General features: G+C 65.8%; 8 protein-coding genes across 8 annotated transcripts; 2 read left to right on the top strand and 6 right to left on the bottom strand.

Moving 5' to 3' along the window:
• Positions 1 to 969: 969 nt before the first annotated feature.
• On the bottom strand, positions 970 to 2,475 carry EMIHUDRAFT_358570 (hypothetical protein; the record flags this gene model as incomplete). Its single annotated transcript, XM_005761673.1, has 5 exons — positions 970 to 1,038; positions 1,179 to 1,218; positions 1,293 to 1,339; positions 1,407 to 1,540; positions 1,607 to 2,475. A coding segment is annotated over one exon (718 nt), but the record flags the coding sequence as incomplete, so codon positions are not given.
• Positions 2,476 to 9,099: 6,624 nt separating this feature from the next.
• On the bottom strand, positions 9,100 to 12,363 carry EMIHUDRAFT_452900 (hypothetical protein; the record flags this gene model as incomplete). The annotated part of the gene is made up of 8 exons (XM_005761674.1): positions 9,100 to 9,501; positions 9,571 to 9,598; positions 9,770 to 9,886; positions 10,076 to 10,114; positions 10,190 to 10,298; positions 10,755 to 10,994; positions 11,124 to 11,327; positions 11,650 to 12,363. The coding sequence occupies 8 exons, from the start codon at positions 12,361 to 12,363 to the stop codon at positions 9,339 to 9,341; spliced, it is 1,614 nt and encodes a 537-aa protein (XP_005761731.1). The 3' UTR covers positions 9,100 to 9,338.
• A 510-nt stretch (positions 12,364 to 12,873) lies between these two features.
• EMIHUDRAFT_216700 (hypothetical protein) lies at positions 12,874 to 13,625 on the bottom strand (the record flags this gene model as incomplete). The annotated part of the gene is made up of 2 exons (XM_005761675.1): positions 12,874 to 13,330; positions 13,564 to 13,625. The coding sequence occupies 2 exons, from the start codon at positions 13,623 to 13,625 to the stop codon at positions 12,874 to 12,876; spliced, it is 519 nt and encodes a 172-aa protein (XP_005761732.1).
• Positions 13,626 to 14,654: 1,029 nt separating this feature from the next.
• EMIHUDRAFT_216701 (hypothetical protein) lies at positions 14,655 to 16,309 on the top strand (the record flags this gene model as incomplete). The annotated part of the gene is made up of 5 exons (XM_005761676.1): positions 14,655 to 14,738; positions 14,832 to 15,276; positions 15,384 to 15,436; positions 15,505 to 15,783; positions 15,917 to 16,309. The coding sequence occupies 5 exons, from the start codon at positions 14,655 to 14,657 to the stop codon at positions 16,307 to 16,309; spliced, it is 1,254 nt and encodes a 417-aa protein (XP_005761733.1).
• Positions 16,310 to 16,445: 136 nt separating this feature from the next.
• Positions 16,446 to 17,731, top strand: EMIHUDRAFT_452901 (hypothetical protein; the record flags this gene model as incomplete). The annotated part of the gene is made up of 4 exons (XM_005761677.1): positions 16,446 to 16,661; positions 16,768 to 16,854; positions 16,927 to 17,196; positions 17,354 to 17,731. Exons 1-4 carry the CDS (start codon positions 16,497 to 16,499, stop codon positions 17,729 to 17,731), a joined length of 900 nt encoding a protein of 299 aa, XP_005761734.1. The 5' UTR covers positions 16,446 to 16,496.
• Positions 17,732 to 19,407: 1,676 nt separating this feature from the next.
• Positions 19,408 to 20,050, bottom strand: ARL3b (ARL3b, ARF-like GTPase; the record flags this gene model as incomplete). Its single annotated transcript, XM_005761678.1, has 2 exons — positions 19,408 to 19,560; positions 19,673 to 20,050. Coding segments are annotated over 2 exons (531 nt in total), but the record flags the coding sequence as incomplete, so codon positions are not given.
• Positions 20,051 to 23,229: 3,179 nt separating this feature from the next.
• On the bottom strand, positions 23,230 to 23,851 carry EMIHUDRAFT_216706 (hypothetical protein; the record flags this gene model as incomplete). Its single annotated transcript, XM_005761679.1, has 2 exons — positions 23,230 to 23,548; positions 23,643 to 23,851. The coding sequence occupies 2 exons, from the start codon at positions 23,849 to 23,851 to the stop codon at positions 23,230 to 23,232; spliced, it is 528 nt and encodes a 175-aa protein (XP_005761736.1).
• A 3,028-nt stretch (positions 23,852 to 26,879) lies between these two features.
• EMIHUDRAFT_216708 (hypothetical protein) lies at positions 26,880 to 27,369 on the bottom strand (the record flags this gene model as incomplete). Its single annotated transcript, XM_005761680.1, has 2 exons — positions 26,880 to 26,892; positions 26,975 to 27,369. The coding sequence occupies 2 exons, from the start codon at positions 27,367 to 27,369 to the stop codon at positions 26,880 to 26,882; spliced, it is 408 nt and encodes a 135-aa protein (XP_005761737.1).
• Between the last annotated feature and the right edge of the window lie 388 nt (positions 27,370 to 27,757).

The raw sequence follows: 27,757 nt of genomic DNA on the forward strand, positions 1-27,757 counted from the left end.
CTGAGGCCTCAGGGCAGGCAGCAGCAGCTGAGGGCGGCGGGGAAGGCAGCAGAGGGACAGCTGGAGGGCGGCTGGGGCAGGCAGCAGCAGCTGAGGGCGGCGGGGCAGGCAGCAGAGGGACAGCTGGAGGGCGGCTGGGGCAGGCAGCAGCAGCTGAGGGCGGCGGGGAAGGCAGCAGAGGGACAGCTGGAGGGCGGCTGGGGCAAGCGGCACTAGCCACAGGCGCTCCTAGACATGACGGGATCCCCAATCCTTGCCACGCGGGGGCGGGGGCGGGGCGGTTCCCCAGCGCTTGCGACGGGGCGGGGGCGGGGGCGGGGCGGTTCAGCCTGGCGCTGCGCACGCGACGTCTCTGCTGGCACGTGGCCGAGCATCACCTAGAAAAAAGAAATCAGGTGGGAAAGAAAAAACAGAGCTCTCTGCTGGCACGTGGCCGAGCATCACCGACGGCCACGAGAGCCGGCCAGAGAGGCTCTCCTGTGCGCGGTTCACAGCTTGGTCTGAGTCACCGATACGGCACCGAGCCCGAACCCAGAGAGGCTACTCCTCCGCATAGATGGCGCCGGCGGAGACGGCCGTCGGCGTCGCGTCGAGCTGCAGGAGCCACGAGACCCGCTCCTCGAGCGGAGCGGACGGCGGCGGCGGCGGCGGCGGCGCTGCAAACGCGTCTCGCCACGCTGCCCATTTGAAGCCGGCCTAGGAGGAAGAAGACGCGCTCAAAAAAAGAATTGCACCACAGACCGCCCATCTGAAATCGGCCTACGAGTAGGAGAACGAAAACGCGGTCCCAAAAGAAAACGATCCGCCACCACGCCGCCCATTTGAAGCCGGCCGGCGTAAGGTAGACGAGCCGTTGAAACGCTGGCTCGCTGTCGGCGTAAGCGAGCGGGAAGGCGGGTTCCTATAGGAAAGTTCCGAGAAGGCTCACGGAAGGCTCCCGGAGGGATGTCGGCGGGAAGGCGGGCGCCGAGCACGCGCGGCCAAGGGCGTGGTCAAACCAGTCGAGGTAGGAGGCGACGCTGTCGAACCCGTGGTGGCCTATAACAGCTGAGCGGCGGTCACTACTCATGCATCCGCCGCCCCAGCTTCGGCGCGGGAGGTGGCCTAGTTCAGAAGTGAGGCTTCTTCATTCAACGTCAATCGTTCGCCGCCCCGGCGTCGGTGCTTCTGGCGGCGGCCTCCGGGCCGGTGCAGCAGCTGCAACGCTGTACTAGGCGCCTTCATAATCAGCAGCCAATACTTGATCATTTAAGCCGGCCGGTGCAGCAGCTGCAGCGCGGTGCTGACCGCGCCTTGAGCAGGCGGTAGACCTCACTCGCGGCCAGCACGCCCATCTCGTCGGCAAAGGTGGAGTCGCCTAGAAGTTTCCGTGAAGAACCTTCTAGGAACCTTCTAGGAACCTTCGTCGGCAAAGGTGGAGTCGCCCTCGAAGTCCGTCCACGCGTCGGCAATCGCGCAGTACCTCGGCGCAATCAGGGCGAGCACGCCGTGGCCGTCCATCGGCATTCTTCCCGGGTCGTCGCTGTACTGAGTGATGCTGCTCAGCCACCAGGTGCCCGCCGTGCCTAGAAGGTTCCAAGAAGTCCTAGAAGGTTCCTTGATGCCGCTCAGCCACCAGGTGCCCGCCGTGCCCGCGTCGGGCCCCTCTCCATAGAAGTTGTGCGACGAGTATGCGTACGGAGAAGAGATCGGCGCGCCCGGCGACGAGCCGACCACCGCGCCTGGTGGTAATCAATAGGTGATTCATCGTTAATTAATCATGAGCTCGGGCCGACGACCGCGCCGACACGCTCGTCAAAGGCAGCGAACAGCAGCGACTGCTTGCCGTTGCGGCTGTGGCCGGTGACACAGACGCGTCCAGCGGCAAAGGAGGGCAGGCCGGCGGTCCCGTTTGGCGGCGAGAGGGCAAAGTCGAGGGCGCGCGAGGCCACGTAGGCTCGGGCGAGGATGAGGCCCATGCTCGCCGTCTGCCTGTACGCGCACTGAAACGCGGGCGCGGCGTCCCGCGTGTCGGCGGCGGGGTAGACAAGACTGGCGTAGCCGCGAGAGAGCGCGCGCAGCGCCCACTCGCGGTGGTTCCACTGCGTCATGAAGAGCGGGAGCGTGGCAGTCGGCGAAATGGCATCGCACGCGTACGGCGTCAGCAGCTCGACGGAGAAGGCCACCGTGGAGGAGCCGTTGCTCGTAACGAGAGGAGCAGGAGGAGCCGCTCGTGTCGACGGCGCGTCGCTCGTGTCAAAGGTGAGCTCGTAAAAGGAGGAGCAGGAGGAGCCGCTGGTGGTGGCGTTGGTGCGAGTCGCAAGTCGCAGCGTTGGCGCACGCGGCGGCAAGGTGCCGAGAAGATGGCGCTGGAGGAGCTGCGCAACTTGATCTCTCCGCGTCTGGGCCCATGCTGTGGGCGTGGCGACAGCAGAGCCGTTGTCGAATCGGAGGAGCGGTGCGACGGAAAAGCAAGAGAGGCAGAGCAACGCCATTTATCCCGCGAAAAAGAAAACTTTCCACGTCGCGCCGCATGGTGGCCGCGCTTGGCGTGTCCGTTGTATTTATTTATTTAGTGGCCGCGCTGCGCCGCTCGCCGCTGGCGCGCGGTTGATCGCGGCGCTGACTCCGCGGGGCGCCATCTCACGCAGCGGGACGCGTCGCTTCGTCGGCCTTTTATCCCGCGAAAAATTATCCCGCGAAAAAGAATTTTACAACCCCTCGCACAACACTGGGACACCATCGTGGGCGTTTGAGCGGTATTTGAGGAGCACCGCGACTCTGAAGTTCGGCCGGGTGGTTTGCAGACCCCCCCCCCCGGAGCAGCAAAGGCTCCGTGGGGTCGAAAAGTCGACGCTGGGAGTCGCACTCGTCAAACCGTCGCAACACCACGCAGTCCGCACGTACCGCCTACATCCCCTCCACCGCTGAGAAGGCGCAGATCGACCGCCGGGCCGCGTAGTCGTCGTTAAGGAGCGGTTTTTGGAGCCGTACGAAGAGGTCCCAGACGGGCGAACATGCGGTTTTTCGATGACCACGCGCGATGTGGTATCTGCTTTTTGCTAAAAACGGGCCGCCTAGTGCAGCATCACTGGTAAAACACGCATTCACACTGAGAGCTCCACACTAGCCGGTATAGGCGAGAACCGACGGCGTCACGGTCGCCGGAGTGGACGCACTGTACACACACACTGTGACCGTGCCGTCGGTGTGACAGTGAGCGACACAATCGTCGATCGCGGCGCCCCGCAGTCTACACGTCTCAGGCGCACCCCTGAACGCTCCATGGGCGCGCAGATACACCGCAGCGCCGTGGAGAATCCACACCTGGCCGGTCCCAGGCCCCGTCCTGGGCCTCCGGACGGCCGAAGATCGGCGTCGCGGGCGGGATGAACTTGTCGGAAATGGAGCTAACTTGGCGCGGGTCGCCGCTCGCGGTACCTGGTAAGCCGGGATATGGCAAAATCTGGGGTGAATACGAGGGACAGAGGTCGAAAGTTAGTCGCGCAATTACCGTGCGCGGCGTGAGACCTCAAGCATCGCGAATTCGCGATCACCCGAAGAGGACCTTTCCGAGCAGAGGTCCTCACGAGCCAGCCGCAGACGGAGAGGTCCCCATCAACACCTCTCGCTCTCTATCCTGCACGCAGAAGGGCATACAACCTCGGCGGTATGCCTTGTTACATGCCTGTGAAGTGTGTGCAGTCTCTATGCGGCTGGCCTCCCCCCTGCAAACCCAAAGCTATGACGCGCTTTGACGAATGGAGTTGGAGATCTTAAACGGGTATGAATCATAAAGAAGAGAGACACAAAGCACAATTCTCGCCTATTACTTTGTGCGGTGAAGTATTCGAACGCGTTTATTACGTTTTGTGTTTCTTCATTTTCTATTTGCGAGCTGTCCTAAACTTCTTTATTTCGTGCCATGACGCACATAGATACACTGCTCCGCTCATCTTGGCCCTCTCGGGGTTACTCTCGCGCTCGCGCAGGCCCGGCGGGACTCCTCAGCTCTCTCCCTTTCTCTCCCTCCCTCCCTCCCTCCCTCTTGCGCCCTACCCGCGTTGCTTGCAGCCCATGTTTGCAAGGCGCTCTCTCGCGTGCAAGACCATACGTTCAGCAACGTATTCAATAAATAAATAAAACGGGCACGCCAAACGAGGGGTGGGAGAAGGACATGGCGTGGGTCGGTAGTACACGATGCGGCGCCCAGCATGCTCTATCATGCGTCGCACCCACAGTGGCCGAGCCGACCGCCGCTCGAACTGGCGCCGAGTGGCTCCCAGACTCGAACTGGCGCCGGCAGGCTCAGTCGCACCGTCGCGGGGCGAACGCGAACCGAGCCGTCGCCGTTCGCCGCAGCCGCCAGCCGCCAGCCGTCAGCCGTGCTGAATCGACCAGGGAGCGCAAAAAAAAAAGAAAGAAAACAGACAACCCAAGGGAGGGATGGGAGGACGGCACGCCGCCACCACACAGGGATTTTAAGGAGAGGAGTGTGATGCGCTAGCAGTCGCCCACCCTAGGGAGTCTGCCTCTTCCTATCTCTTTTCGCAGGGAGCGCAAATTGTGGCCAAGGGAGCTTCTAAAGGTGTACCTGTGTTAGTGCCAGTGCGAGCCAGTCCCGTAGGTAGGTAGGTAGAAAGGTGAAGAACAGCCAGGCTCGGACTGGACACCAACGCGGCATGGGTGGACGCGAGACAGATGATGACGACACGCACGAACGACACACAGACACAAACAAGCTCACAAGACACACAGCCAGCTGGCTGCCACACACCCTGAGTTGGCGTATACATAACTCAGGGCCACATTCTTCCTGTCGCCTCCCCCAGCACTCCAAGGTGCCAAGAGAAACAAACAAGGGCACAACAAACAACAGACGACAGGAAGCAACGTGCGAGGCTAGAGCAGGCTTGCTCGTCCTCTAGCAATCTCCGCCGACCGCGAGGCCGGACTAGACCGTGTGTGGGGTCATGTGAGGTGTCTCTGGTCACTCTCCTCAGGGGCTAGCCACCAGCGGCCAGCCCTATCTCGCACTCACTGGCGGTGACAATTCTATGGGTGAGGTTACGCGAGCAGAGGTGCGTGAGCCGATTCTCGATCGCACGCCCTTGGCATATAACTTGGCTTGGCGTGCAACCTCAGCGCGCCCGCCGTCAGCTTGACGGGGCGCGCATGTCAGTCCCGTGCCCAGTCCTGTGCCCAGTGTCGTGCGAGGGAGTTTTGTTGGAAAATCTTTTTCTCGCGATGTCCACCCCGCCGCGCAGCTGGCGCCGCTCGCGCCGCCTCGCCCCCGCCTCCACCGCCGCCAGATCCTCGCAAAACACGCCGCCGCCCATCCGCCTCCTCGACCTCCCCACGGACCTCCTCGTGCGCGCCCTCTCCCGCTGCGACCCCGCCGACATCGCTCGCGCCGCGGCCGTCTCGCTGCTCTTCCACGCCTCGCTGGCGCTGGAGGGCATCCGCTTGTGGGCGCAAGAGCGCGGCTTCGAGCTGCCGGCGCAGCCCGAGGGCGAGAGCTGCGCCGTGCGGTGGCTGTGCTTCGCTGCGCTGCTGCGCGAGTCCAACCCGCCGGCGAGGGCGGCGGCAGGCGCGCTGCACAGCCTTTTCATCGACAGCGAGGGGCGGCTCTCGTCGTGCGGAAAGGCTGAGAACTGGCTGCCGGGACTGCTCGGGCACGGCGAGGGCGTGACGCAGCTCAACACGCCGACCCGCCTCCCGTCGACGCTGGGCGGCGAGCGCGCCGTGAGCGTGTCGGCTGGAGCCGGGCACAGCCTCGCCCTCACCGCCGGCGGCGCTGTCTGGAGCTGGGGCAGTGGAAACTTTGGCCAGCTGGGCCACGGCGACGAGCAGAACCAGTGGCAGCCCGAGAAGATCGAGGCCTTTGCTGACCAGCGCGTCGTCGCCGTGTCGGCTGGAGGGGCTCACAGCCTCGCCCTCACCGCCGATGGAGCCGTCTGGAGCTGGGGCGGTGGAAACTTTGGCCAGCTGGGCCACGACAACACGCAGCGCCAGCTGCTGCCGAAGAAGATCGAGGCCTTAGCTGGCCAGCGCGTCGTCGCTATGTTGGCTGGAGCCATGCACAGCCTCGCCGTCACCGCAGACGGCTCCGTCTGGAGCTGGGGCAATGGTCTCTACGGCTGGTTGGGCCACGGCGACGAGCAGAACCAGCTGCTGCCCAAGAAGGTCGAGGCCTTTGCTGGACCACGCGTCGTCGCCGTGTCGGCTGGATTCGTGCACAGCATCGCCATCACCGCCGACGGCGCCCTCTGGAGCTGGGGCCGTGGAGTCTCTGGCAAGCTGGGCCACGGCGACCAGCAGAACCAGCTGCTGCCGAAGAAGGTCGAGGCCTTGGCTGGCCGGCGCGTCGTCGCTGTGTCGGCTGGAGGTCTGCACAGCATCGCCCTCACCGCCGACGGCGCCGTCTGGAGCTGGGGCTATGGAGGCGATGGCCGGCTGGGCCACGGCGACACTCAGGACCAGCTGCTGCCCAAGAAGACCGAGGCGTTGGCTGGCCAGCGCGTCGTCGCTGTGTTGGCTGGAGGCAACCACAACCTCGCCCGTACCGCCGATGGCGCCGTCTTCACGTGGGGCCAGGGCGAGCGCGGCTGCCTCGGCCACGGAGAGGACCTGTCGAACCAGCTGCTGCCCAAGAAGGTCGAGACGTGGGCGCCGGGGCAGTGAGAAGCCCGCGCAGTTGGACAAGGAGGGGGTGCTCCGGCTTCTCGCGGCGCTCTCAACGAGGAGAGGATTCGGTTCGGCGTCACGGCGGGGCCGAGCCCGAGGGTGGGTGCGGCGGCGGTGGCGGCGGAGGCGGCGGAGGACGAGGCTGGTGTTGGCTGAGGCCGTCGCCGAGGTGGCGACCGCCGAGACTGCGGCGGAGGCTGCTAGGGCGGGGGTGGAGGCGGCGACCGCCGAGGCCAATCGGTCGGCCGTGGCAGCTCGCTCTGATGCGGCGGCCCGGCTCGGCGTTCGCCGGGCTGGTCGGTGACACTCTAGAGGCTGCTCGAGGGCCAGTCCATGTACCTCGCCGAAGCCGCAAACGGCACGCTCCTCTCAGCTGCCGCGGCTCTCTCACCGCCAGGCTCCATCGTGTGCGTCGGATTCATTGGCGACGCGAGCAAGGCGCCGTCTTCTGCACCCTTCACTCCGGAGCCCGCGGCGTTCGCTGCCCTTCTGGCGCGCTGCGGTTGGGGAGAGCTGTCATGGGCTCGCTTTGGGGACCCAGCGCTCCACTTTGGGCGCTGGCCTGAGGGCGGGGCGCCCGAAAAAGAATTGCTTTTTATCCTGCGAAAGACACTACTCTCCCCCTCCCGTGAACCCGTCGCTCGTCCCCCTTGGCGTGGCGCGCCTCTCCCCCAGCGCTGCAGCGCTCTCGGTATCGCGTACTGCACGAGGCTACCGTGGGCCCCGCCTGCGCGCTGGGGGTTCCCTGCCCTGTCGGGAAGCCTAGCTCTTAACCTGGGGTCGCTACCTAATGCGGGGCTCCTGGACGGGCGATGAAGTTCGCCTTGAGTCTCTCGTCTCGCTTTCCCCCCGACTCGCGATTCTCGCGTCCGTCGGGGGTACTCCCTACCCTCTGGCTCTCTGATCTCCCCCCCCCCCCCCCCTCCTTCCCTCTCCGGGAAGAGATGCGCACTGCTGTCCCTAGAGGGGGGTCGGGTGGTGTGGGCATAATTCGGCTCGTGTTATTCGCGGTCACCCACGGACGATCGTTGGAGTGGGCCGGAGGACAGAGGCTTGCTTGTGTGGGGGCGCGCGGGCGCCCACTCAGGCTCGGCCTCCGTTGAGCGTTGTCTCAGCCTTCAGTTCACCTCTCCTAGCGCCCGGTTTGGTGTGGTGACCTTCATTTCGGGGTCGAAGGTGCTACACACACACTTGCCCCCTGGTGGCTGGCATTAGAGGCGTTTTCCAAAAGAATTGATCTCGGCAGAATATTAGAATTTTACGACAAACTCCCTCGCACGACACTAGGCATATTAGAATGCACTACTCGCCCCCTTCTTTTTCGGTGGGGTCGAAGGTGCTACACACACTCGCCCCCTGGTGATGGGCGCTTCTGGTTGTTGCTCGAGGAGGCGGCAAAGTTGTTGTTTTCGGGGTTTGTTTTTCTTTTTGAAAAAAGAAATACCGAGGATAATACAGTGCGCACAGTACTGCGTGCGGCAGGCGCGGGCTCGACGAGAGGCAGGCGATTGTCGCGGAGTGCGGGCTGCAGCGCTGTGCTTGGACTGCGCGGCGTGCACATGTACCTTTCCTGTGGCTGTGCTGGGTGCTGTGCAGGCAGGCTGGACAGCGGACTCAACGGATGGCGGAGCGCGCGCGCAGCGTGCCCCGCGCGCGCTTCGTGCGGTGCAGGATCTGTGTCGTGTCTGGCGCGGGGCGGCAGGGGCGCAGCTGCGGAGCACGCGGGCTGAGTGTTCAGAGCAGGCAGGGCTGCTGCACAGCCTGCAGCAGGCTGTGCAGCAGCCCTGATCGGGTAGCGGAGCGCGTGCGCGGTGGCCTGCGCGCGCGGCGTGCCGCCGCGCGCGCCTCGCGGTGAAGCGTCCTGCCGGGCGCGTCGCGCTCTGGTGCGGCATGGTGCCTGAAGGAGTGTGCAGGCGCCTGTGAAACAGGCGCAGACTTCAGTGAGAGGCGCACTGCGGCGCGCGCGTCGCGGCGTGAGTGGTCGTGTAGCTGGCTCTGGTGGTGCGAGAGGCGGGCGGCTCCTGGTGCGGGCGGCTTGGCGAAGCCATGGGGTGCCAGCACAGGGCAGACGCACATGGCACAGCTCTGAAGGCGCTGCGCGTGTGTTTGCGTGCGCGCGGGGACACGTACGCGTGTGGTTTTCAGTTTTCACGTTGTGTGCGTGGAGAGGGTCATGAGGGGCGCCGGCCGCGCGTGGCTCGGCGTGTGGGAGTGTTGGGGTGCCCGGTAGGCGCGTGAAATGGTGCCCGAAGGGCGATCATTTTGGGTTGCTGAAGGAACTGTTGTTCACAGCTTCAGGGCCGGGCGCCCGGCGCGACGCCTTGCACGTTGCAGTGCTTCGGCGTCCGCGGCCAACGCGCCAAGCCGTAGTGCGTAGACCGAACGTTCACCAGACCGCGCGCTCGCGGGCCACCCCGCGCACGCGCACCGTGATTCAGTACTGTGCACAGTTTCGAATACGTTCATGTGCGCATAGTGTACCACGGCATTGCTTCTCTGTGCGGATTCGGTATTCGAAAGGTTTCTTCGCGCACAGTCGAGACTCAAGCACGTTCGCGCGCGAGCTCAGGACCCGTCGCCCGTGTCGGTGGGCGGCGGGGAGGGCGGCGAGTGTAGCCCCTCCCGCCCGTGCTTGCGCTGCAAGCCACCAAATCGCGCCAGTCGCACCAACATTACCGCGCCCCGCGCCCGCGCCCGCGCCCGCGCCCCCTGGCCGCGCCCTTGTGCCGCCAGCCGCGCGACTGCGCCGCCTCTTCCGCCGCCGCCGCCGCCGCCGCCTGCCGCAGCGGCTTCTTCATCTTCCCGCGGTCGTACTCCGCCTCGTACGCGTCGTACCTGACGGAAAGCTCCGAGAAGGCTCCGAGAAGTCTCGTGGATAGTGTGGCACCACCCGCCTCGGCGCACCTCCTCCTTCGCTTGCGGCCGGCCCCGCCTAGGGTGAGGGGAGGCCAAGTCACCGTCTCCACCTTCTCCACACGGCGCGAGGGCTAGTCCATCCCTCACGCCTCGATGTCGCAAGGCTGGAGCCCCCGGGGGCAAGGTACAAATCCGTGAGCAGGGAGCGTGAGTGTGCGCGCGCGTGTCTGTCTGTCTCTGTGTTGGCCTGCGCCGGCAGCCGCGTCGGCCGCCCGCCTCCGCGCCGCCACCTCGCCCTCGCCGATCCCCTCCCACACGCCCACCGCCTCCTTGAAGAGTGCGCCTCTCGGCGGAGCCCCGGCCCCTAAGAAAGAAACCGACGCCGCTAAAAAAAGAAATCGTGGCGCGGCGAAGGGGCGAGCGCCTCCAGAACACAGAACACGGGAGACGTGACCAACGTGCAAGAGACAGGGGAGAGCACCGCCCCGGAGGTCTGGGGGGACAGCCACATCTCCTCAGGATCTCGGCTCAGCTCTCGGTAACGCCCTCGCACCGCGCGACGTCGCCGACGCGCCGCCCGCGCGCGAGGCGCCTACGCGCCCGCTTAGGAGAAGGTACAGGGAAATGTCATGGAGAGGGGGGGGCGCGGCGGAAGCGAGGCTGGCACCGGCCGGACCGCCCACGCCCATTGCCCACGCCGCTCCGTCGACGTCTTCCCTCAGCGCAACTGCCGTACGAGGCACCCCTCCTCCGCAGTCGCCGCCTCCGACGCCAACCTCGTCCGCCGGTGCCGGAACCGGCGGCAGCATCGGTGATGGCGCGGGGGGGTCACCCCGCCAAGGCGGCCCGCCCGCCCGCCCCTCCCTCTGCCGCGCCGCCGCCGCGCCACCCCTCTTCTGCAGCCGGCGGCGTGGGAGGAGGCTGAGGCGGGGCATGCCGCCCCCGCCGCCGCCCGCCACCCGCCGCGCCTGCCGCGCCGCCCGCCGCAACGCTCGCACCGCCGCCACCTCGCCCGCCGCCACCCCGCCCGCCGCACCACCACCCTCCTCCGCCGTGCCCGCTCCCCCCTCCCCCGCCACCCCGCCCGCCACCTCCTTGCCTCCCGCCGCCCCATCCCAGACGCAGACGTCTGTGCCCGCGTCGCTGTCCGCATCGCCGGCCGCGCCGCCGGCCGCCGCCGCCTCTGCAGCGAAGGCTGGCGCCGCCCCGCGCGCCGGCGGGGGCGTGCGCACGTAGAAGAGCAGGTACGCCTCCGCCCCCACCGCCTGCCTCGCCGACGCTTGCCTCACCGTGTCGTCGTCAAACCTGTGCCACACGCCCGACGAGGCGCGCGCGAGGCAGTGGAAGTGGCCGACGTGCAGCTCGCGCCCCTCGTGGGCAACCACGGCGCAGAGGCGGTAGGTCAGCGGCAGCGGCGCGCCGCCGCCTGGCGCAAGCCCCGCACCCTCGCAGACTGCGGCGAGGTCGAGCTCCTAGGCACTGCGATCTCGGGTCATCTCGGGCCATCTCGGGCCATCTCGGGTCATCTCGGGTCATCTCGGGTCATCTCGAGGTCATCTCGGGTCATCTCGGCGAGGCCGAAGCTCCTCCTCGTACTGCACGGCGTGGCAAAGCTTCGACGCACCGCGCGCGCAGTCGTACCGGAACCGCTTCAGCTGCAGCACAAGAACGTGGGGCGTGTCGCCGAGCCGCAGGCGGCGGGTGCCCTCGACTTTCGCAGCGCAAGCCGCACACCAAAAGGAGTCGTCCCCCTTGACCGGCTCGCTCGCTGTGAAGTTGCGGAGCGCTCTCTCGACCGTCGTTGCCTAAGGCCAGGCAAGCTTCTCCACACACACACACACGGGGCGGTGGGGCAGGGGCCAGGCTAGTCCCTCGCGTCTCCACGTCTAGACGACAGGAGCCCCACGGCATTCAAAGTGCAAGGCCCAGTGCGCGTGGGTGAGCGGTGTGTGTGTGTGTGTGTGTGCGTGCGTGCGTGCGTGCTTGCGTGCGTGTGTGTGTGTGTGTGTGTGTGTGTGTGTGTGTGTGTGTGTGTGTGTGTGAGTGTGTGAGTTGTGTCCTTGCCTTGTGCAGCCCAAGAGAGAGGCCGGCGCTCGACTCGCGCGCTGTCGTGCTGCCGCCGCAGACGCCACAGGTGAGGGTCGAGACGAGGCTGCCTCCAAAGAGCTGGTCCACCTCGCTGGAGCAGCATTTCGGCTCGGCGCCACCCACGCCGTCCGCCGCCCCTCCGCCGCCGCACTTCCCTTCGGCCGCCGCCGAGCGCATACGACTGAGCAGGCCGAGGAGGAACTCGTGTGCGTCCTGCGGCCTGTCTGGCCGGAAGTGGCGTGCGATCAGGCGGAGCTTGCCTGCCATCGCCGTCGGGGCGAGGGACCGCGCTGCCGAGCCGTGCAGCTCGACGATCAGTGCCTCGAGCTCGCAGTACGCGCACCAGCCGAGCACGCGGCAGCCGCGCGAGTGGTGGCGCGAGAGGCAGAGCTGAGCCAGGGGTGGGAGGTGGGCGAGAGCCTGGAGCGCCGCGTTCATGAAGCACGTCTGGCCCAGGTTCGACAGGCCCGGGCCCGCGCCGCGGACAGAGGACCACCCGAGCATGCCCAGGAGCCGCTCCGGCGGGAAGAGAGGCGCCGGACCGGCTGGCGCGGATTGTGACGCTGGCAGCGCGCCGCCGTCGCCATTGCGGACATCCGAGCGCGCCTTACCGGTGGATGCCACGCCAGGGTTCAGCACGCGCACGAGCGCGGACGTGGCAGCCGGTTGACTCGCCCGGCGCGCTGGCACGAAGCGGACACGACGGCTCAGGATGTCGGGATCGACGGCGGCCGCTGCAACGTCGTCCCACATCGCACACTCTCGAACGGCGTGGCGGTGGCAGAGGCCTCACGAAGGTAGTGGAAGTGCGGCGGCTGGCTTCAACAGGCAGCAGCCAACACCCACGACACTGGGCAACGGGACTGGCGCCCGGGCACACACTCGAGCGAAAAAAGCGACTGCCACGAAGGCCCGCTCGCAAGGGACCATTGGGTTTGTACTATTAACAACGAAGGCGCTCTCAAAAAAGAAAAGGTTCCGATGGGGGGAGGTCCCGACAACGGACAAGCGCCGTACACTCACTTCGGTCTTTGCTCTGCGCGAGGAAGAGGCGACGCCAGGAGCGCGTGCCGCCACACACGCCGCGCCGGGGGACGTGAGATGCGCAACGCACGTGTTGCGTGTGTCTCGGCTCTCTGCACAGTCTGTGGGAATGCGACATGCGGGCGTACTAGAGAGACATGCAGTAGTAGCGGGGGCGGCGCGTAGGGAACCTCTCCGAGGCGCGGCTGTCGGCGCCGGGAGCCTCCCCGGCCTGCGCCGTCACTCCTTGGCCTTGCTGGGCAGCAGGGTGAGAGCGATGCGGCCCTTTGCATCGACGCTATCTACTTTGAGCCGGCCGCCCTCGAGCAGCAGCGAGCGCGCTGCGCCGCTCGGGGCGTCGGCGGCGGCCTTCACGTCCGCCAGCAGCCCGCCGATGACCGCTTTGCTGAGCGCCTTGGCGAGGCTGTCGGTGCTCGCCGCCGTCAGCTTGATCGCGCCTGCGCCTTTGCCGGCCGGCGGCGCCTTTGGTCGCGCCGCGGCATACTTTGCCTTCTCGGCGTCACCCATGCCCGACCACTGGCTACCGAGCGTCTTGAAGTATTCTGGCGTCGAGACGCCCAGCGGCCGCTTGCTCATCATCTCTTTGACGTAGGCGGCGTACGCGGGGATCGCGCGCTGCGGAAGCGGCTTGGCCGCCCGTGTGAGCTCGGCGCGTGCCGCGGCGATCGCGCTGGAGCTGCCACGGATCGACGGAGGCATGATGTAAACCCACGGCGCGGGAAAGCGGGTGGGGGGGGGGGGGGGGGATTCTTAAAACATCGCACAGCACACTGGCACGACAAGGGTTAGGGTGGGCGACGGCTAGCACCACACTCCTCTCCTGAAAATCCTAAGCGACTCCGTTAATTAAGTAAGAACGGCAATGCACTCCGCACCATGCACAATCAATGCCGCTCTCCCCGCCCGCACGCTAGCTCGTTCACCGTCTGCCACGCCACAGCGGTGTGGAGGACGACTGACAAACGCTGCATTTGCAGGCCGTGCCAATTCTTGGTTCTCCATGTCGCATGTGACCTCGTCCAGGTGCTAAGCATGCGAAAGTTTGTTGCTCAGCTGGTTCGCCGCCTCCCTCAGGGTGCTGCAGACCTCCTTTCCAAAGCCTCCGAAGCTCTCGAAGTCGAACAAACGCAGATCGCAATCTTGCTCCCGCGCAAAGCGGTAATCGCCAGCAGGCAGCTGCTTGAGCGGCCCCTTGGGGGCATCCGCATCCTCCCCCTCCCCTACCTCCTCCACCTCCGCCTCCTCCTCTCCTCGTCCTCCTCCTCCGCCACCGCGGCTGCCGTCGCTCCCGACGGCGAGTATACTTGCCGCGCCCTTTGACCAAATTGAGCAGCCCGGGCTCCGTGTTGCCGAAGCGAACATACGCCCCCTTCCCAGCCGAGCTCTCCGTCGCCGGCCGCGTCCTCACCACCCCGACCCCCCCACCCCCTTGCTCCCCTCCCCCCCCTCGGGAGGGCCGAACTGAGGCGCCCGTGGGGACCCCGCAGTTCCCTTCCCCCCTCGGAGGGGGCCGGACGAGGCGTACCCCGAGGGCCCCACTCTTTCCTTCGCATAGCGGCCACTCTTCGGATCGCTGGTCGAGCGACCCGGGGGATGCCCCGCGCGCCTGACCCAGGCGCGAAAAACGAATCTGCGAGGCGTGGCCGCTCGCGCGGCCCGATGGGGAGGAGGGGAAGACGTAGGGCGTGCTTGCGCGCCTTCCAACTGAGGCCCCTCCAACCCACCCGCGCTAGGTCTCGGGGGACGCAGGGGTCAGCCCCGCGCGACCTCGGGAACTAGCCGGGGCGCAGTCGGAGAAGGGGCAACTCCGTGCACTGACGGTCGGCCGTCAGAAAACACGCCTGCGTGGATCGCGTCACACCAATCCTCGCTACCCAACGCGGCCAAAAGGATATCCACCTCGAGAACCTCGAGAGAGACGCTGTCCAAAAGAAATGTATGAAGTGAGGACGTGCAACCTCCGCTCTGCCACTCCGCCCGCTCGCTGCCTGCAGTGGGTGATGACCGCGGCCTATTGGCGTCTCGCCTGGCTCCGCTACGCCCAGATTGTCGCTGTTTCGTCCCTCGCCGCTCTCGCCGCGGCGGTGCTGGCCGTGCATCTCCAAAGCGGACGCGACGACGACGACGACGACGGCGGCGGCGATGACAAGAGCAACAGGGTCGGAGGGCCTTCGCAGAGCAGGGTGCAGTTCGCTAACAACGTGTTTGCTGCCGTGCTCTGGCTGCTGGTGACCTCGGCCGTGCTCCTTGGGCCGTACACGAAGTTCTCCCTGCTCGCGCGCGCCGAGTGGAGCGGGCGAAGCGCCTTCGACCTCGCGCTGGCGCGCGTCATTCTCATTCTTCTGTACATGCAAGATTGTGCGTCGGATCAGCATGGGACACGCTGGATGACGGGCCACGCGGGCAAGTACACCGTCCGTATGGGCCTGTTGCCCGACCCCATGAAAGCGTGGGATCGCCATTGGATGTCACGGTGGATGTATGAGCCGCACGCAATGGGCCTGTTCACCGTGCTCGCTCTGCTTGGCGTCTGCGCGCGCCCGGCTCTGCTCGGCCTCGCGGTACTCGAGATGAGGAGCCAGCTCTTTCAGCGCGCCAACGGGCCGGGCCGCCACCACTCTGGTGCCATCTCCACACACTCACTTCATTCACGCACACGCGACACACTGACACCCCGCCTCATCTACACGCGACACAGTGACACCCCGCCTCATCTACACGCGACACAGTGACACCCCGCCTCATCTACACGCGACACAGTGACACCCCGCCTCATCTGCACGTGCGACACAGTGGCACACAACGAGCCCTCCAACGAACCCCCCTCACACAGGTCACCTCTTCCCAGAGGTCTTTCTCCTCTTCGCGCTCGCGCCCTGTGGGGACGCGCTCAATCTGTGCCGCGTCTCGCTCTCCGATCAGTACCAGTGGCAGCTCCATGGCTTACTGCCGCGTCTCTGCCGCCGAGGCGTCGCCACTGATGCCGCCGACCCCGCGACACGCGGGCCATCGCCCCACTACACGCTCCCGTTCATCTCTTTGCTCCTCCTGCTCGCCAGTGCGTACGCCTCTGCCGGGCTCGCCAAGCTAGTCGATTGCTACGCGGCGTACGAACGCGAGGACGCCACTGTGGGCTGGTGGGCACCCACAAGCATCTTCTGGACGTCGGACCACTTGAAGGCACTCTCCCCCCCTCCCCCCCGACGCTGCACGACTGGGCCCATCCCCGCCCTCACCCTTGTTCCGCCCCCGCCCTGAATAGGGGATGCTGCAAAACCAGCCGGTGCGCTCCTGCAGCGGCGAAGGGTGCTATCACCCCGATTCGGTCGTGTGGCGGCCGCTGTGCACCGAGACCGTCGCTCTCATCGCCGCGTGGGTGTGGCAGCGCTTCTCGTGGACAAAGCGACCCGCCATCCACGCATCATGCGTGCTCGGGAACCAGTACCTCTGGCCGGCGGCGCGGTTCGACTTGTTGCCACCAGCCTTCCTCCATTTAGCCGCGTTCGGCGCCGTGGCCTGGGAGGTGGGAATGTGGGTCGCCGTCCTCGCGCCCGGCCACAGGCCACGCGTGCTCGCCGTCTGCGTCGCATTCCTCTTCCACCAGTCAAACATCTGGATGATGCGCATTTTCTTTGACGAGTTTCAGGCGCAGTAGATCCCTCTAGGTGACGTTTGCACAGACACGCGCCCGTCGACTGTAAGTGCCCGGCGCCCGCACCTGTGCACAGGACCTCTACGCCGTTTGGGCGGCACCCTGGCTCGCGCTAGCGTACTCGCGGCTGCGCGGTCGACGCGGCCGGAAAGCGGTGGAGGCGGAGGAGGATCAAGCCGGTGAGGCGGACATGGCGCGGCTTCTCGCCCGAGAGGGGGGCGGCGAGGACGGCGCCAAAGCCCCGCCTCCAGCGCAGCGGCCTCCGGCGTCTCGGCGCGCGATGCACCTTCTGGTCGCGGTCTTCCCCATCCTGCTGGGGACTGCTCGCTACTTCGCCCCCAAGTCGTCCTACCCGGTGATGGCTCGCCCGCTTTGCTTGGACGCTCCTGTAGATGGCGCCCAGGCTGGTAAATAGCTCTCTGGCAACAAGTCCTAACAAAATGCCGTCCTGTCGACGGCAGGTGGCGAGCTTCCCCTCGTTTTGTGTCTCGGCTAAAGCTCGAGCCGACTGGAGGAAGGGCAGGCCGGCAAAGAACCACTCCATCACGGCCTCGTTCTCTCTCGTCGGGGCGTGGACCGATAGGTGTGCCGAGCGTTTGAATGAAGGCTGCCACTACTAGGTGCTGCGCGAGACGCGCCTGCTCGCCGCGCGTCCCGGAGATGCCTCCTCGCCTACTACCCTCCGCTTCCTCGCGCGCGGGCACTTCCACCAGGTGGCGGACAGCGGAAACCAGTTGAACAGGCCGCCTTTCCGATTGGGCTGCGACGAGGGGCTCAAGGGCCGCGTCGACCGGCTGCTGGATGACCTCTACTCCAAGCCGCGCCGGTTTGCCTCGAGTGACGGCGGCTGGGACGGCGATCCGGGCACCATCACGCACCTGCAGTTTCTGGTGCGTGCCACACTCCCGCGGTCGCCCATCCACCCGAGATGTGCACGATGCTCTTGCGATATGGGATCCCGCGGTCGTACTCCACTTGTCAATGGTGCACATGCATGATCACCCAGACTTGCAGAACTCACACGACTATACTCGTGCCTCTGCGCAGGTGTCCAGAGTCAAGCTCGACGGGCAAAGTCTGCGGGCGGGTCTGGACACGGCGAAGAAGGTGGAGCAGATTGTCCAGGTGTCGGTGCCTCGCCGCACCGTCGCGTCCGACGCCACCAAGGCGCGCGGTGCCGCGAGCGCCATCTCGCCAAAGAGGGCCCCCTTCCTTCGGGCGGTCGCGGATGCGCCAGAGTGGGCGCGAGCGTGCCCGCCTCCCGAATGGGACACGAAGTGGCTCCTCTGTGCGCTCGACGACAGCGGCAAGATGGGGGAGGTGCCACAAATGTGGCCGCCGCCGCAGTGGCACCCGTGCGCCAAAGGCCCGTGCGACCTCGCTTGCCCGTCCCGGGCCGTGGCTAACGCTTCGGCTAGGAAGTGAGGACGGCAGGCCACACATGAGCGGCCGCACACTGCTCGGTACCCCCCCTAAGCTCATGCACACCTAAGCCCATGGCCGACCCCCCGCCCCCCCCCCCCCCCCAGCAGCAGCGCTCTGCCTGTGGGGGGTGCTGGCATCTCTGTGCAGGCAGCTGTATTGCAATAAGTAGCATGCGTTCCAAGCGGCGAGAATTTATGGTCGGCACCAAAATCAGTGGTCTTTTCGGCGGGCCCTCCTAGAGTACCGCACGCCAGCCTCTCCTTCTACGCCTCTCGTGTGCCTCGCGGCGCCTCTGCTTCAAGTAGGGAAGATAGTTGTTGGTGATATCCGCGCGAGGTCATACGCCACAGGCCAGCAATCACTCGGCGATGAGACTACTGATTTGGCGCGACGCTCTGACACCGAGTGTTGCTCGACGCTGCGACACCGCTGAGTACCGCGTGCAGCGCTCAACCTCGCGGAGTACACCTCTCGCTAACTCGCTATCATCCCGCTTCGCGGCGGTCGGGCTGCTTGATTTGTCGGAAGACACCGACATCTCTGCTGCTCGAGGAGAGCTTCCGATAATCATAGTGGGTTCGCGATGGACCAGCCAGGGGGGCGGCGGCGGCGAAGAGGCGGGAGCTGGGTCCAGTGCGCTCTGCTGCTGGGGGGGGGTCGCCCTCCCCCCCCCCAGCAGCAGAGCTCTGCTGCTGGGGGGGTCCGGACCCCCCTCCCATTGATCACCTGCATAGTCGCGGCCTTAGTATCAAGCATTCAGTGACGACCTGATCCGACGGCCAGTAGGAAGGTGTCCTTCCATCGTGTGCACGCTTCTAATGGCGCAATGCGCGTCGCCTCGGATTGGCTGCTGGCACTCTCGAGGCTATGCCTACACAGCCTCGCGCGCATGGGCAGTCAAGAGGGACCATGCACCTTCTCAGGACAGCGCCGGTGCCTCTCTCTTGGACCGGCAAACGTGGTGGTCTCGTGTCACCAATGTGGGACCAGTGCGGCATCGCGCCATCGACAGCTCTGAACTGCGCCTCACCACTGACCGGGAAGGCCGCCAAGTGGGTCAGCACCGGTCGCACATTGTGGCAGTAGTCAGTAGTGCATGTATGATAGCTAGAGCAGCAGCGTCAGGGTCGCAGGGTCGGATCGTGTCAAGCCTCTCGCCCGGCCGGCCGCGTGCAGACGTCGGCCTGTCTGCTGTCTGGAGTGATCTGTCGGCGGTCAGTACGACCGATCAGGTTGGAGTTTTCTGATGATTAACCTAGCTTAATCGGGAAGCTTGTAGTATGAGCGAGTATGAGCGCCGGAGCCCCGTTTCCGCACTGCTGCGCGGCGCACGGTGCCTCCGGGGGCCCCCGCCTCCCCCCATCGCCCGGCCGGCCGCGTGCAGACGTCGGCCTGTCTGCTGTCTGGAGTGATCTGTCGGCGGTCAGTACGACCAATCAGGTCGGAGTTTTCTGATGGTTGGAGGGTCTATCTGTATGTGCTCCTCGAGATCTCTCCAAATCTGCCCTCTACTTAACCGTACTTAATCGGGAAGTTGGTGCTAACGGAGACTAACGGAGCCGGAGCCCCGTTTCCGCACTGCTGCGCGGCGCACGGTGCCTCCGGGGGCCCCCGCGCCCCCCCAGAGGGCCTCTGGCGACAGAGAAACAAAGAAAAGTGAAAATCGGAGAATCGCCTTATAAACCACCTGTCAGCAGAGCTTCGAAGCCGTTGTCGAGGCCGTCACCCGTCTTGGCGGAGCAGGCCTGGATGTGAACCCAACGGTCCTTGATAGCGGTGATCTCAAGGCTTTTCATGATCTCTGCGGCCGTCGCCGCGTTGAGCAGGTCCTGACACGAGGGGGCGGGGGCGCGCCGAGGCGTCAGCGGGGGGGCGGGAGCAGATAACTGTGTTGTTGTGATGGAGCAGGAGGGCATGCGCCTCGCGCTTAGGGATCCCTACCTGCTTGTTGGCAAAGATAAGGACCGGGACCCCACTCAAGGTCTCGTCCTCCATGAGCTCCTTCAGCTCCTCGGCCGCCTCGTCCATACGGCGCTTGTCCGCCGAGTCGACCATGTAAACGATCGCATCCGTGTTCTGGAAGTAGTTCTTCCAATACGGCCGGATGTGCTTCTGGCCGCCAATGTCCCAAACGTTGAGCTTGAAGCCGGCGGTGGTGACCGACTTGATGTTGAAGCCCTGTGTCGGCGTGATTGACTGGATATCCTCGCCCGCGAGCTGCTTCAGGGCTGTCGTCTTGCCAGAGTTGTCGAGGCCAAGCATCAGCATGCGCAGCTCCTCATCATCCCCCTTGAGGTTGCGCAGGAGCGAGAGGAGACCCTACGCGGCGGGGGCGGAAGGCGGTGGGCGAGGCTGAGCGCACCGGAACGCGCGACGGGGCGAGACTGGCGGGGGCAATACTCCTTTTCAGCCGCGACGAACGACGCCTTGAGCGCTGGCGCCGGGGCCAGCGCATGCGTGGCGAGGGTGCCAACTACCGCCCCGCCTGCAATGGCATCGGTGCTAACTGTGCAAGGGAAATGCGGCGGGAACAGGGCGTATAGATGGCGGTTGCGCGCGCCAAAAGCGGCTGTGACGACGAGAAGCGTCTTCGCGGCACTGCCGCTCTGGTTCTCTTGGATCATGGCTGCTTTGGGCGCTGCTTCGCCGATATCCTCGGGTCTTTCGGGGACGGACGGAAACTCGTCTGTCGCCCTCCTGGCCCAGGCCCATCAGTAGCACGTCACCCCGAGTTCATTTTATATGCAGTAGCACGTCTGAGCCGTCCCAGACCGCACTTACCTTGGGTCTGCAAGCTCACACCGGCTCGTGATGCCACGGAGAGGGCTCGAGATTGTCTTCGGTGGACCCCATCCGAGGCGATTGCGAGGGCTTTCCGGAGGCCATCACCGGCGCCACCGACCGTGAAATGTCTCGTCCCGCAGACCTCATGCACCAGGCGCATGGATGCAGTCATAATATGTAGGCCTTGTCTCCCGAAGTCCTGAGCAATAGCCGCAAAAGGTGCTTTTCGGCAGTTCATCGCGACACGTCCAGGTGCCGACGAAGCGGCTTCCCAGCTCACCACCTCGCCTTCTCTGTCGCTCTTCTGGCCCAGGCCCATCAGTATCAAGTCTGAGCTCTCCCAAACCGTCCTTATTTTGGGTGATGAAGCCCACTATGGCTCATACAACGGCTCTTACGGCCTCATACACGCCCGCGGTTTCACCCACAGACACCGCCGGCACGCACTCCCACTTCACACATGCTCAAGCCCTCCCCACCAAAGCACAGCCCTGCTCAGAATGGGCAAGGGCTACCACTTGGTGACCCAGGTAGCCTCTGGCTCGCCACTGCACTCGGCTCCTCTGCAGCTGTCTCGGGCTCTCTCCCCACGACAGCACCCCGACGGCAAGCTTTGACGCCCGTCTGGTGGGCCTGCTGTGTCCACAGCCGCCCCTCACATGCAGCTCGTACCATGACTCGACGATGGTCCCTCTCATCCCGGTCGTGGCGGCGTGTGTGAAGGATGCGCGGCCGAGCCGCTGGCTGGCGCCGCTTGAGCGTCCGAGAGCAGCCTCCAGCAGGCGGAATGGGTCGCGGTGCATGTCGAGCAAGTTTGTGCAAGAAGAATAGTGTCGCTCAACACGCGCAGGTGTCCAGCGAAGAGAGCGAAGGCCGAAGCATGCCATCTTGAAGGGGCCGACCATGCTGGTGAAGAAGGGCACTCCAAGGGCGGACAAAGCGAACGGGATCAGTTTTGATGAGTTGTCCTTTTACGGAAAGCAGATTTGAGGACGTTCTTACATTTTAATGAAGGCAATCACGGACCGACCAACAGTCCGTCCTTCTGATATATTCCCCTCCGGTTTCAATCTCGGAGATGCATCGAGGTTGTCAATCAGTCAATCTGTCAGAAGGATCATCAGTCAGTGACGAAACTGAAATCAATGGCCGCTTCTGTCCCCTCTAGTCCCATCCATTTCTTCACTTGCAGCCAGCACGATGTCGTCAACCGTTCGTGTCTTGGCCGTTGTGTTTGCAATCGCAATGCGTCGGTCGGCGTCGTCATAAATCTCCAACTCCGACATTTCGATGTTTTTCGTTTGCGGCGTCCAAAAATGCACTTAAACGTCGCCCGACCGTGTTTCTGAGCGTCTTTTTGGGCTATTGCAGTGCGTAGCACTGCTAATAGCACTGCGATAGTATACCAATAGTATATCAGTAGAGAGAAGTAAGAAGAGAAAGAATGCTGATATTTAGAAGAATTCAAAGGCAGAATTACTTTTACGCTTCGACAGGCGGACATCTTGGACGTTCCGAAATCTTACTGCGGCCGATAAAACACAGCCAACAACATACCTAAAACCTAAAAACACAGGGCGTGAACTTCACGGGGCGAACCTGACATGCGTCGCACTCGACAGCTACAGCAATATGGCGGAAGCGCGGAGCCACAAAGCAGAACAAGCGCGGTCAACACACACCGGAGAACGCGACCGAATTGACAACGTCAAGAGCAGCGGTTGAGGGCCGCGCGCTACTCTCGGACATGTTGCGCTGCGCTACTCTTTCTATGCTTGCACTGGCGTCGCAAGCGTCTCGTCGACATGTTTCACCTCCTCTGGGAGCTCCCCACAATCACAGCCGGCGAGCCACACGGACTCCACGCCGTGCATGGGATGTCGATGCGCTCAAGCAGAGCTTCAACTGGGCAGCCTCGTATCCCTCGACTGATACGCAATACTCACCGCATACCGCGGCACAAGTGGTGCTCAACAGAGCCGCTACTTAGCGCGCTACCCGCTCTTCTCGGAGTAACGGACACAGGTACAGGTCCCCGATGCCAGGGCTTGCCCGGCACAGCAGAGGCAGGGCTGCGAACGGATGTTGAAGCAGACATGTATCGTTGCGGCTCACAGAGGCGGTGCTGCGAACGGAGGTGAGACTGCGGCCCAAGGTGAGACTGCGGCAGCCAAAGGAGCGGCTGCGGGTGAGAGAGACAGAGCTGCGGGTGTGGCTGTGCAAGTCGAGGAGGGACGCGGGCGAGCATCGCTGTGCGAGGCGAAACAAACGGGGCAGACATGTCTCGTTGTTGCGGGGCTGAGAACAGAGGCGGAGCTGCGGCACACAGAGGTGAAGCCGCGGCAGCCGAAGGCGCGGCTGCGGGCAAGAGAGATAGAGCTCCGAGAGAGGCTGCGCAAAGCAAGGAGGGGCGCCGGCGGCCCTGTGAGGGAATAGACCTGCTCAGAGGCAGCCGCATGAGAGCGTGTACTTGAGTAGCGTGTCCATATGTGGTTCGAACGGATAGGGTTGGTTTGCGTTCTTCGCTAACTTCCAATCGTACAAATCACTAACTTTAGTCACGCCCGCTGCCCGAAATTTGCCACAATTACACGCCTCCCTCTCGTCGAATCGGTCTGTCCAGGCCTCTCCGCAGACCGCGCCTCTCTAGTCATCGCTGCGACAATGTGTGTGTGCGCGCTCGGCCGCGCGGTGCTCATGGAGCACGTGGGACATCAGACAGCAGGCATCTGCCTCGCGCTGTCAATCAGACGTTCCACGGTCGCCTCCGCTTGCATAGCACGCGCATTTGCCGCCTCCGCCAGTGCCGTGAAGGAGTCATCCCCGCCCCCCATGTCGGCCATCCCCGCAGCCCCCTCTGCCAGCCCCTGGTTGTAGTCAATCCGCGCCTGGGCACGATCACGCAGACTGTGCATGGCGAGCTGCCTTTGAGTGTAGAACGCCTCACGCTGCAGCCCGAGCGTCTCGCTGTCGAACAGATTGCGCGCGCTCTGCTCGCGCATGGCGTCGGTCACGACAAACTCACTGGGGCGCCTGCGATGCGCACCCTTTCGAGGGTTTCCGGTCGAGTGAGAGTGCACGAGGGCAGCGCGGCGTATGTAAGCGTAGGACCAGGGCTGGGGGACACATGGCCTGCACTTCGGCCGCCGCCCCAGCGAGGGCGGCCCGCCCTGCAGCGACGACGTCCGAGAGGGCCAGCGACGGGACGCCGTGCTGGTGCGGTGCGGCCGTCGAAGACGACGATGCAGCTGCCGACGATGATGCCTGCGCTTGCGTTCGAGCATCCCCCCGCGCGTCGCCCCTCGCTCGCACAAACGCCGTCTCTAGCTCCTTCATGTGCTTGAGTGTGACCTGCACTACGCCGGGCTGTACGGAGAAGAAGAACCCGGCGGAGCAGGTCTGCTTCTACTGCAAGCAGGGGCGCACCGGCCACATCGACGAGGCCATGGCGGGGTCCAGCAGCTCGCTTTGAGCCTTTCCTCTTCACGAATGCAACTTCACGCTCCATCTCCATCCACGGTGGACCCTTTGCGGAGACTCGGTCGTGTGACCGTGTGTGTGACGCACCTTGGATCTTGAGGACGGTGCGTTGTTGGTACCGAGCAGCAGGGCGAGGGAAGCATCTAGCATGCCGTCGCCTCGCCCGCTGACGACCGGGTTTGCCTCGGACTGTGCTTGTTTCTGTCCGTTTAGGGTCTTTGTGTGGGTCTTCGTGCTCCGGGTTGGTGTGCACGGTCCGTGCGGAGAGCCTGTCCGCTGTCGTCATTGTTGTTCCGTGTCTTAGTGTAGCAGAAGTTCGGTCGCACTTTCACGCCGAGGGGCTAGCGAGCCCCATCCCGCTCGAGAACCTCGAGAGGAGGACCTTTGGCCGCGGCGTCCGGAGCTTTGAGCGTCGAACATCGGCCGCCAGCTAGGCCATCGAGCGACGATGATGATCCAGCCTCCCTCAGGCCCGGTCGTCGAGCCCACCTTCATCCTCTGCCAGATGCGCGCTCTCCTCTCGCACACCACCGCCACCGCTTCTGCCTCCGCCGGCGGGGACGCGTGCGCCGCGGCGAGCGTCATCTGGGACCTGAGCGCCAACGACGAGGCTGCCGAGTACATGTTTGCGCACGGACTGCTGCCGCTGCTGCTGCACCTCGTCGAGGCGTCCCTGGCGCCGCAGAGCGAGGCCTCGGAGATCGCGGCCAGCGAGAGGATGCTCGAAACCTGCCTCGGCACGCTCGCCAACCTTGCCGCGGCACCGGCCGTGTGTGACGCGATCGAGGCGCGCGATGCGTGGCCGATGCTGTGCGGCGTGCTCTTCCGCACCGCGGACTCCTCGGCGCTGCACGAGTGGCTGCGGCTCTCCGAGGTGTGCTGCTCCGCCCTCGCCGCCCACCGCCGCTCCTCTGGGTACGCGGCGCGCTGGCTGCGTGCCATGACGAGCGGCGACTCGCTGCGGCGGCTGATGGAGGTGCTCGAGAACACGCGGCGGAGGGAGCTGCTGCTGCGAGGTGTCGCCCTCCTCGCCGCAGCGTCGTACCTCGCAGAGGCGGCCGCGACGCCAGATGAGGCTTCGGGCGAGCCGCCAGCGACCGACCGCACGGTCGCTGAGCCCGGGGCCGCCGAGGCGAGCGGAGAGGCGGCGGTGGCGGTGGCATCTGAGGCGGCGGAGGCGGAGGCGGCGGAGGCGGAGGCGGCGGCGGAGGAGGCGGAGGAGGCGGAGGCGGCGGAGGCGGCGGAGGCGGCGGAGGCGGCGGAGGCGGCGGAGGCGGCGGAGGCGGCGGAGGCGGCGGAGGCGGCAGAGGCGGCAGAGGCGGCGGAGGCCGCGGAGGCGGCGGAGGCGGCGGAGGCCGCGGAGGCGGCGGAGGCGGCGGAGGCAGCGGAGGCGGCGGAGGCGGAGTCTGGTCCCGCGCGTTTTGGCGCGGCGCTGCTGGCGGCGGGAGGGTGGGCAGTCGTCCGCGGGCTGCTCGCCGAGCACTGGCGGGATGGGGAGCTGTGCCGCCCGCTGCTCGAAGTGCTCGAGGAGCTGCTTGCCGCTTCCGCCGTCGCAGGCGACGGAGCAGGCGCCGCCCTCTCCCTTCCCTCGGAGGACGGCGAGCTCTGTTCGGTGCTCAGCCTGATCGCCGACCACGCCGCCGACTTGTCGCTGCACAGCGCGTCGCTCGCCGCGGCGCTGCTTGCCCAGCTGGTGTGTGCAGCTGCGGAGCGCGGCGCCACCGGCGGCGGTGGCGGCGGTGGCGGCGGTGGCGGCGGCGGCGGCGGTGGCGGCGGCGGCGGCGGCGGCGGCGGTGGCGGCGGCGGTGGCGGCGGTGGCGGCGGTGGCGGCGGCGGCGAGGTGCCCGCCCCTGCCCCCTCCCCTCCTCCGCCTGGCGCCGCGCTTCGGCTGCTGAGGCAGATCGAGTCGGCCTTGGAGGGGGAGGAGGAGGAGGGGGAGGGGGAGGGGGAGGGGGGGGGCGGGCGCGGGGGCGGGGAGGGAGGGGGAGACGGCGTCCTGCACGAGGGCTACCGAGCGTGCTGGTGGCTGCTGCACGCCTGCTGCGCGAGGCTCGACGGCGTCGCAATCAGCTTGGGCAGCTCCTCAGCGGGCAGCTCCGCGGGCGGCGCGAGCCTGGGTGGCGGCGCGGGCGGCGAGGAGGCGCTGGAAGAGGTGCTTTGGCCGTCGCCGCCGGGGAAGCCTTCCCGACCTCTCCCGGAACCTTCCTGTAGGCGTCGTTTGAGTGGCTCTTGGGCCGCACGCGCAGCTTGGGCCGCAGCGCGCTCTGGGCGCAGAGGCACGCGCGGCTCGGAGCTGCGAAGACGGCGGAGGCGGCGCTCACCGCGCTGCATGAGGCCGCGGACGCCGTCGCCACGGCCTCGCCAGGGCGCGGCGGAGGCGCCGTGATGAGCGGGCTGAACCAGCTCTCCAGCAGCCTCGCGGCACTCAGCGGCGGCGCCGCCGCGTCGCCGTCGCCGAGCGAGCACGGCGCCGAGAGACTCCCGCCCGAGATTGCCCACGGTTGCCCATGATCACCGGACATCACCCGAGATCACCCGAGATCACCCGAGATCACCGGCCTGGTCTGGACGCAGGCGACCGCGCGCCCCACGAGTGGAGCAGCGGCAGCGACGGCGCCCTCTCGGACGACAGCGGGCTGAGCTGGGCGGAGCCTGACATCGACGGCGGGGACGCGGCAAGCGCCGCGACGACGGAGGAGCGGTGAGAGACATATTTGTAGCCGAGGGGAGTTTACGTTTTAAGCCAAAGAACGGGCGGTATCAGACGCATACAGCGACAGGCCGACAGCATTACATACACTACACATACCGCGATCGTTCCTGCTGTGACGAATGCGCGTCAGTCGTCACACACCGGGAACCTAAATGTGTGCGGCATTTGCGGTTACAGAGGTGGCCTAATTGAGGGACAAGTCCAGCGCCAGCGGCGGAACGCCTACGGCGGTGCTGGTACTACTATCTCCTTTTTGTCGTAGGCACCGCTCAGAGATCTGCGTGCGGAAAACCGCAGCCAGCACGAGCCCTAGCAGGCAGGGAATGCCAAGGCCAAGGCCTAGCCCGAGCCCGAGGGCAAATGCAGTGCTGCTCACCGACTCCTCGAAGCCGACTGGGTAGCGCTGCGCCAGTGCTGGCGTGAAGGAGACCGAGACTTCGGATTCGCCTTGCTGTGGCAGCGCCTCGTCGACGGTGGATGCGTCGGAAGAGAGCGAGCGGGCGGTGGCAGAGAGCAAACGGCGGCGGTCGCCAAACTCAATGCCGATGATGGTCAGAGTCTGGCTCCCGAGGAGAAACGTGCCACCCACGTCAAGGCCGCATCGGAGGTGGTTGACTGAGATCTGCGTGTCGCTCACGGAAGCGGCCTTCGTGAGGTGCATTGGGGCTGGGTCGCATGGCGGCGGTGGCGGCTCAGGCGGTGGGGAGGGCGGTGGCGGCGACGGCGGTGAGGGTGAGGCAGAGGGCGGCGGCGGTGAGGGTGAGGCGGAGGGCGGTGGCGGTGAGGGTGAGGCGGAGGGCGGTGGCGGTGAGGGTGAGGCGGAGGGCGGTGGCGGTGATGGCGAGGCGGAGGGCGGCGGTGGTGATGGTGAGGCGGAGGGCGGCGGTGGTGAGGGCGAGGCGGAGGGCGGCGGTGGTGAGGGCGAGGCGGAGGGCGGCGGTGGTGAGGGCGAGGCGGAGGGCGGCGGTGGTGATGGTGAGGCGGAGGGCGGCGGTGGTGATGGTGAGGCGGAGGGCGGCGGTGGTGAGGGCGAGGCGGAGGGCGGCGGT

The sequence above is a fragment of the Emiliania huxleyi genome (genome assembly GCF_000372725.1).
Source record: "Emiliania huxleyi CCMP1516 unplaced genomic scaffold EMIHUscaffold_70, whole genome shotgun sequence".
Lineage (NCBI taxonomy): Eukaryota > Haptophyta > Isochrysidales > Noelaerhabdaceae > Emiliania > Emiliania huxleyi.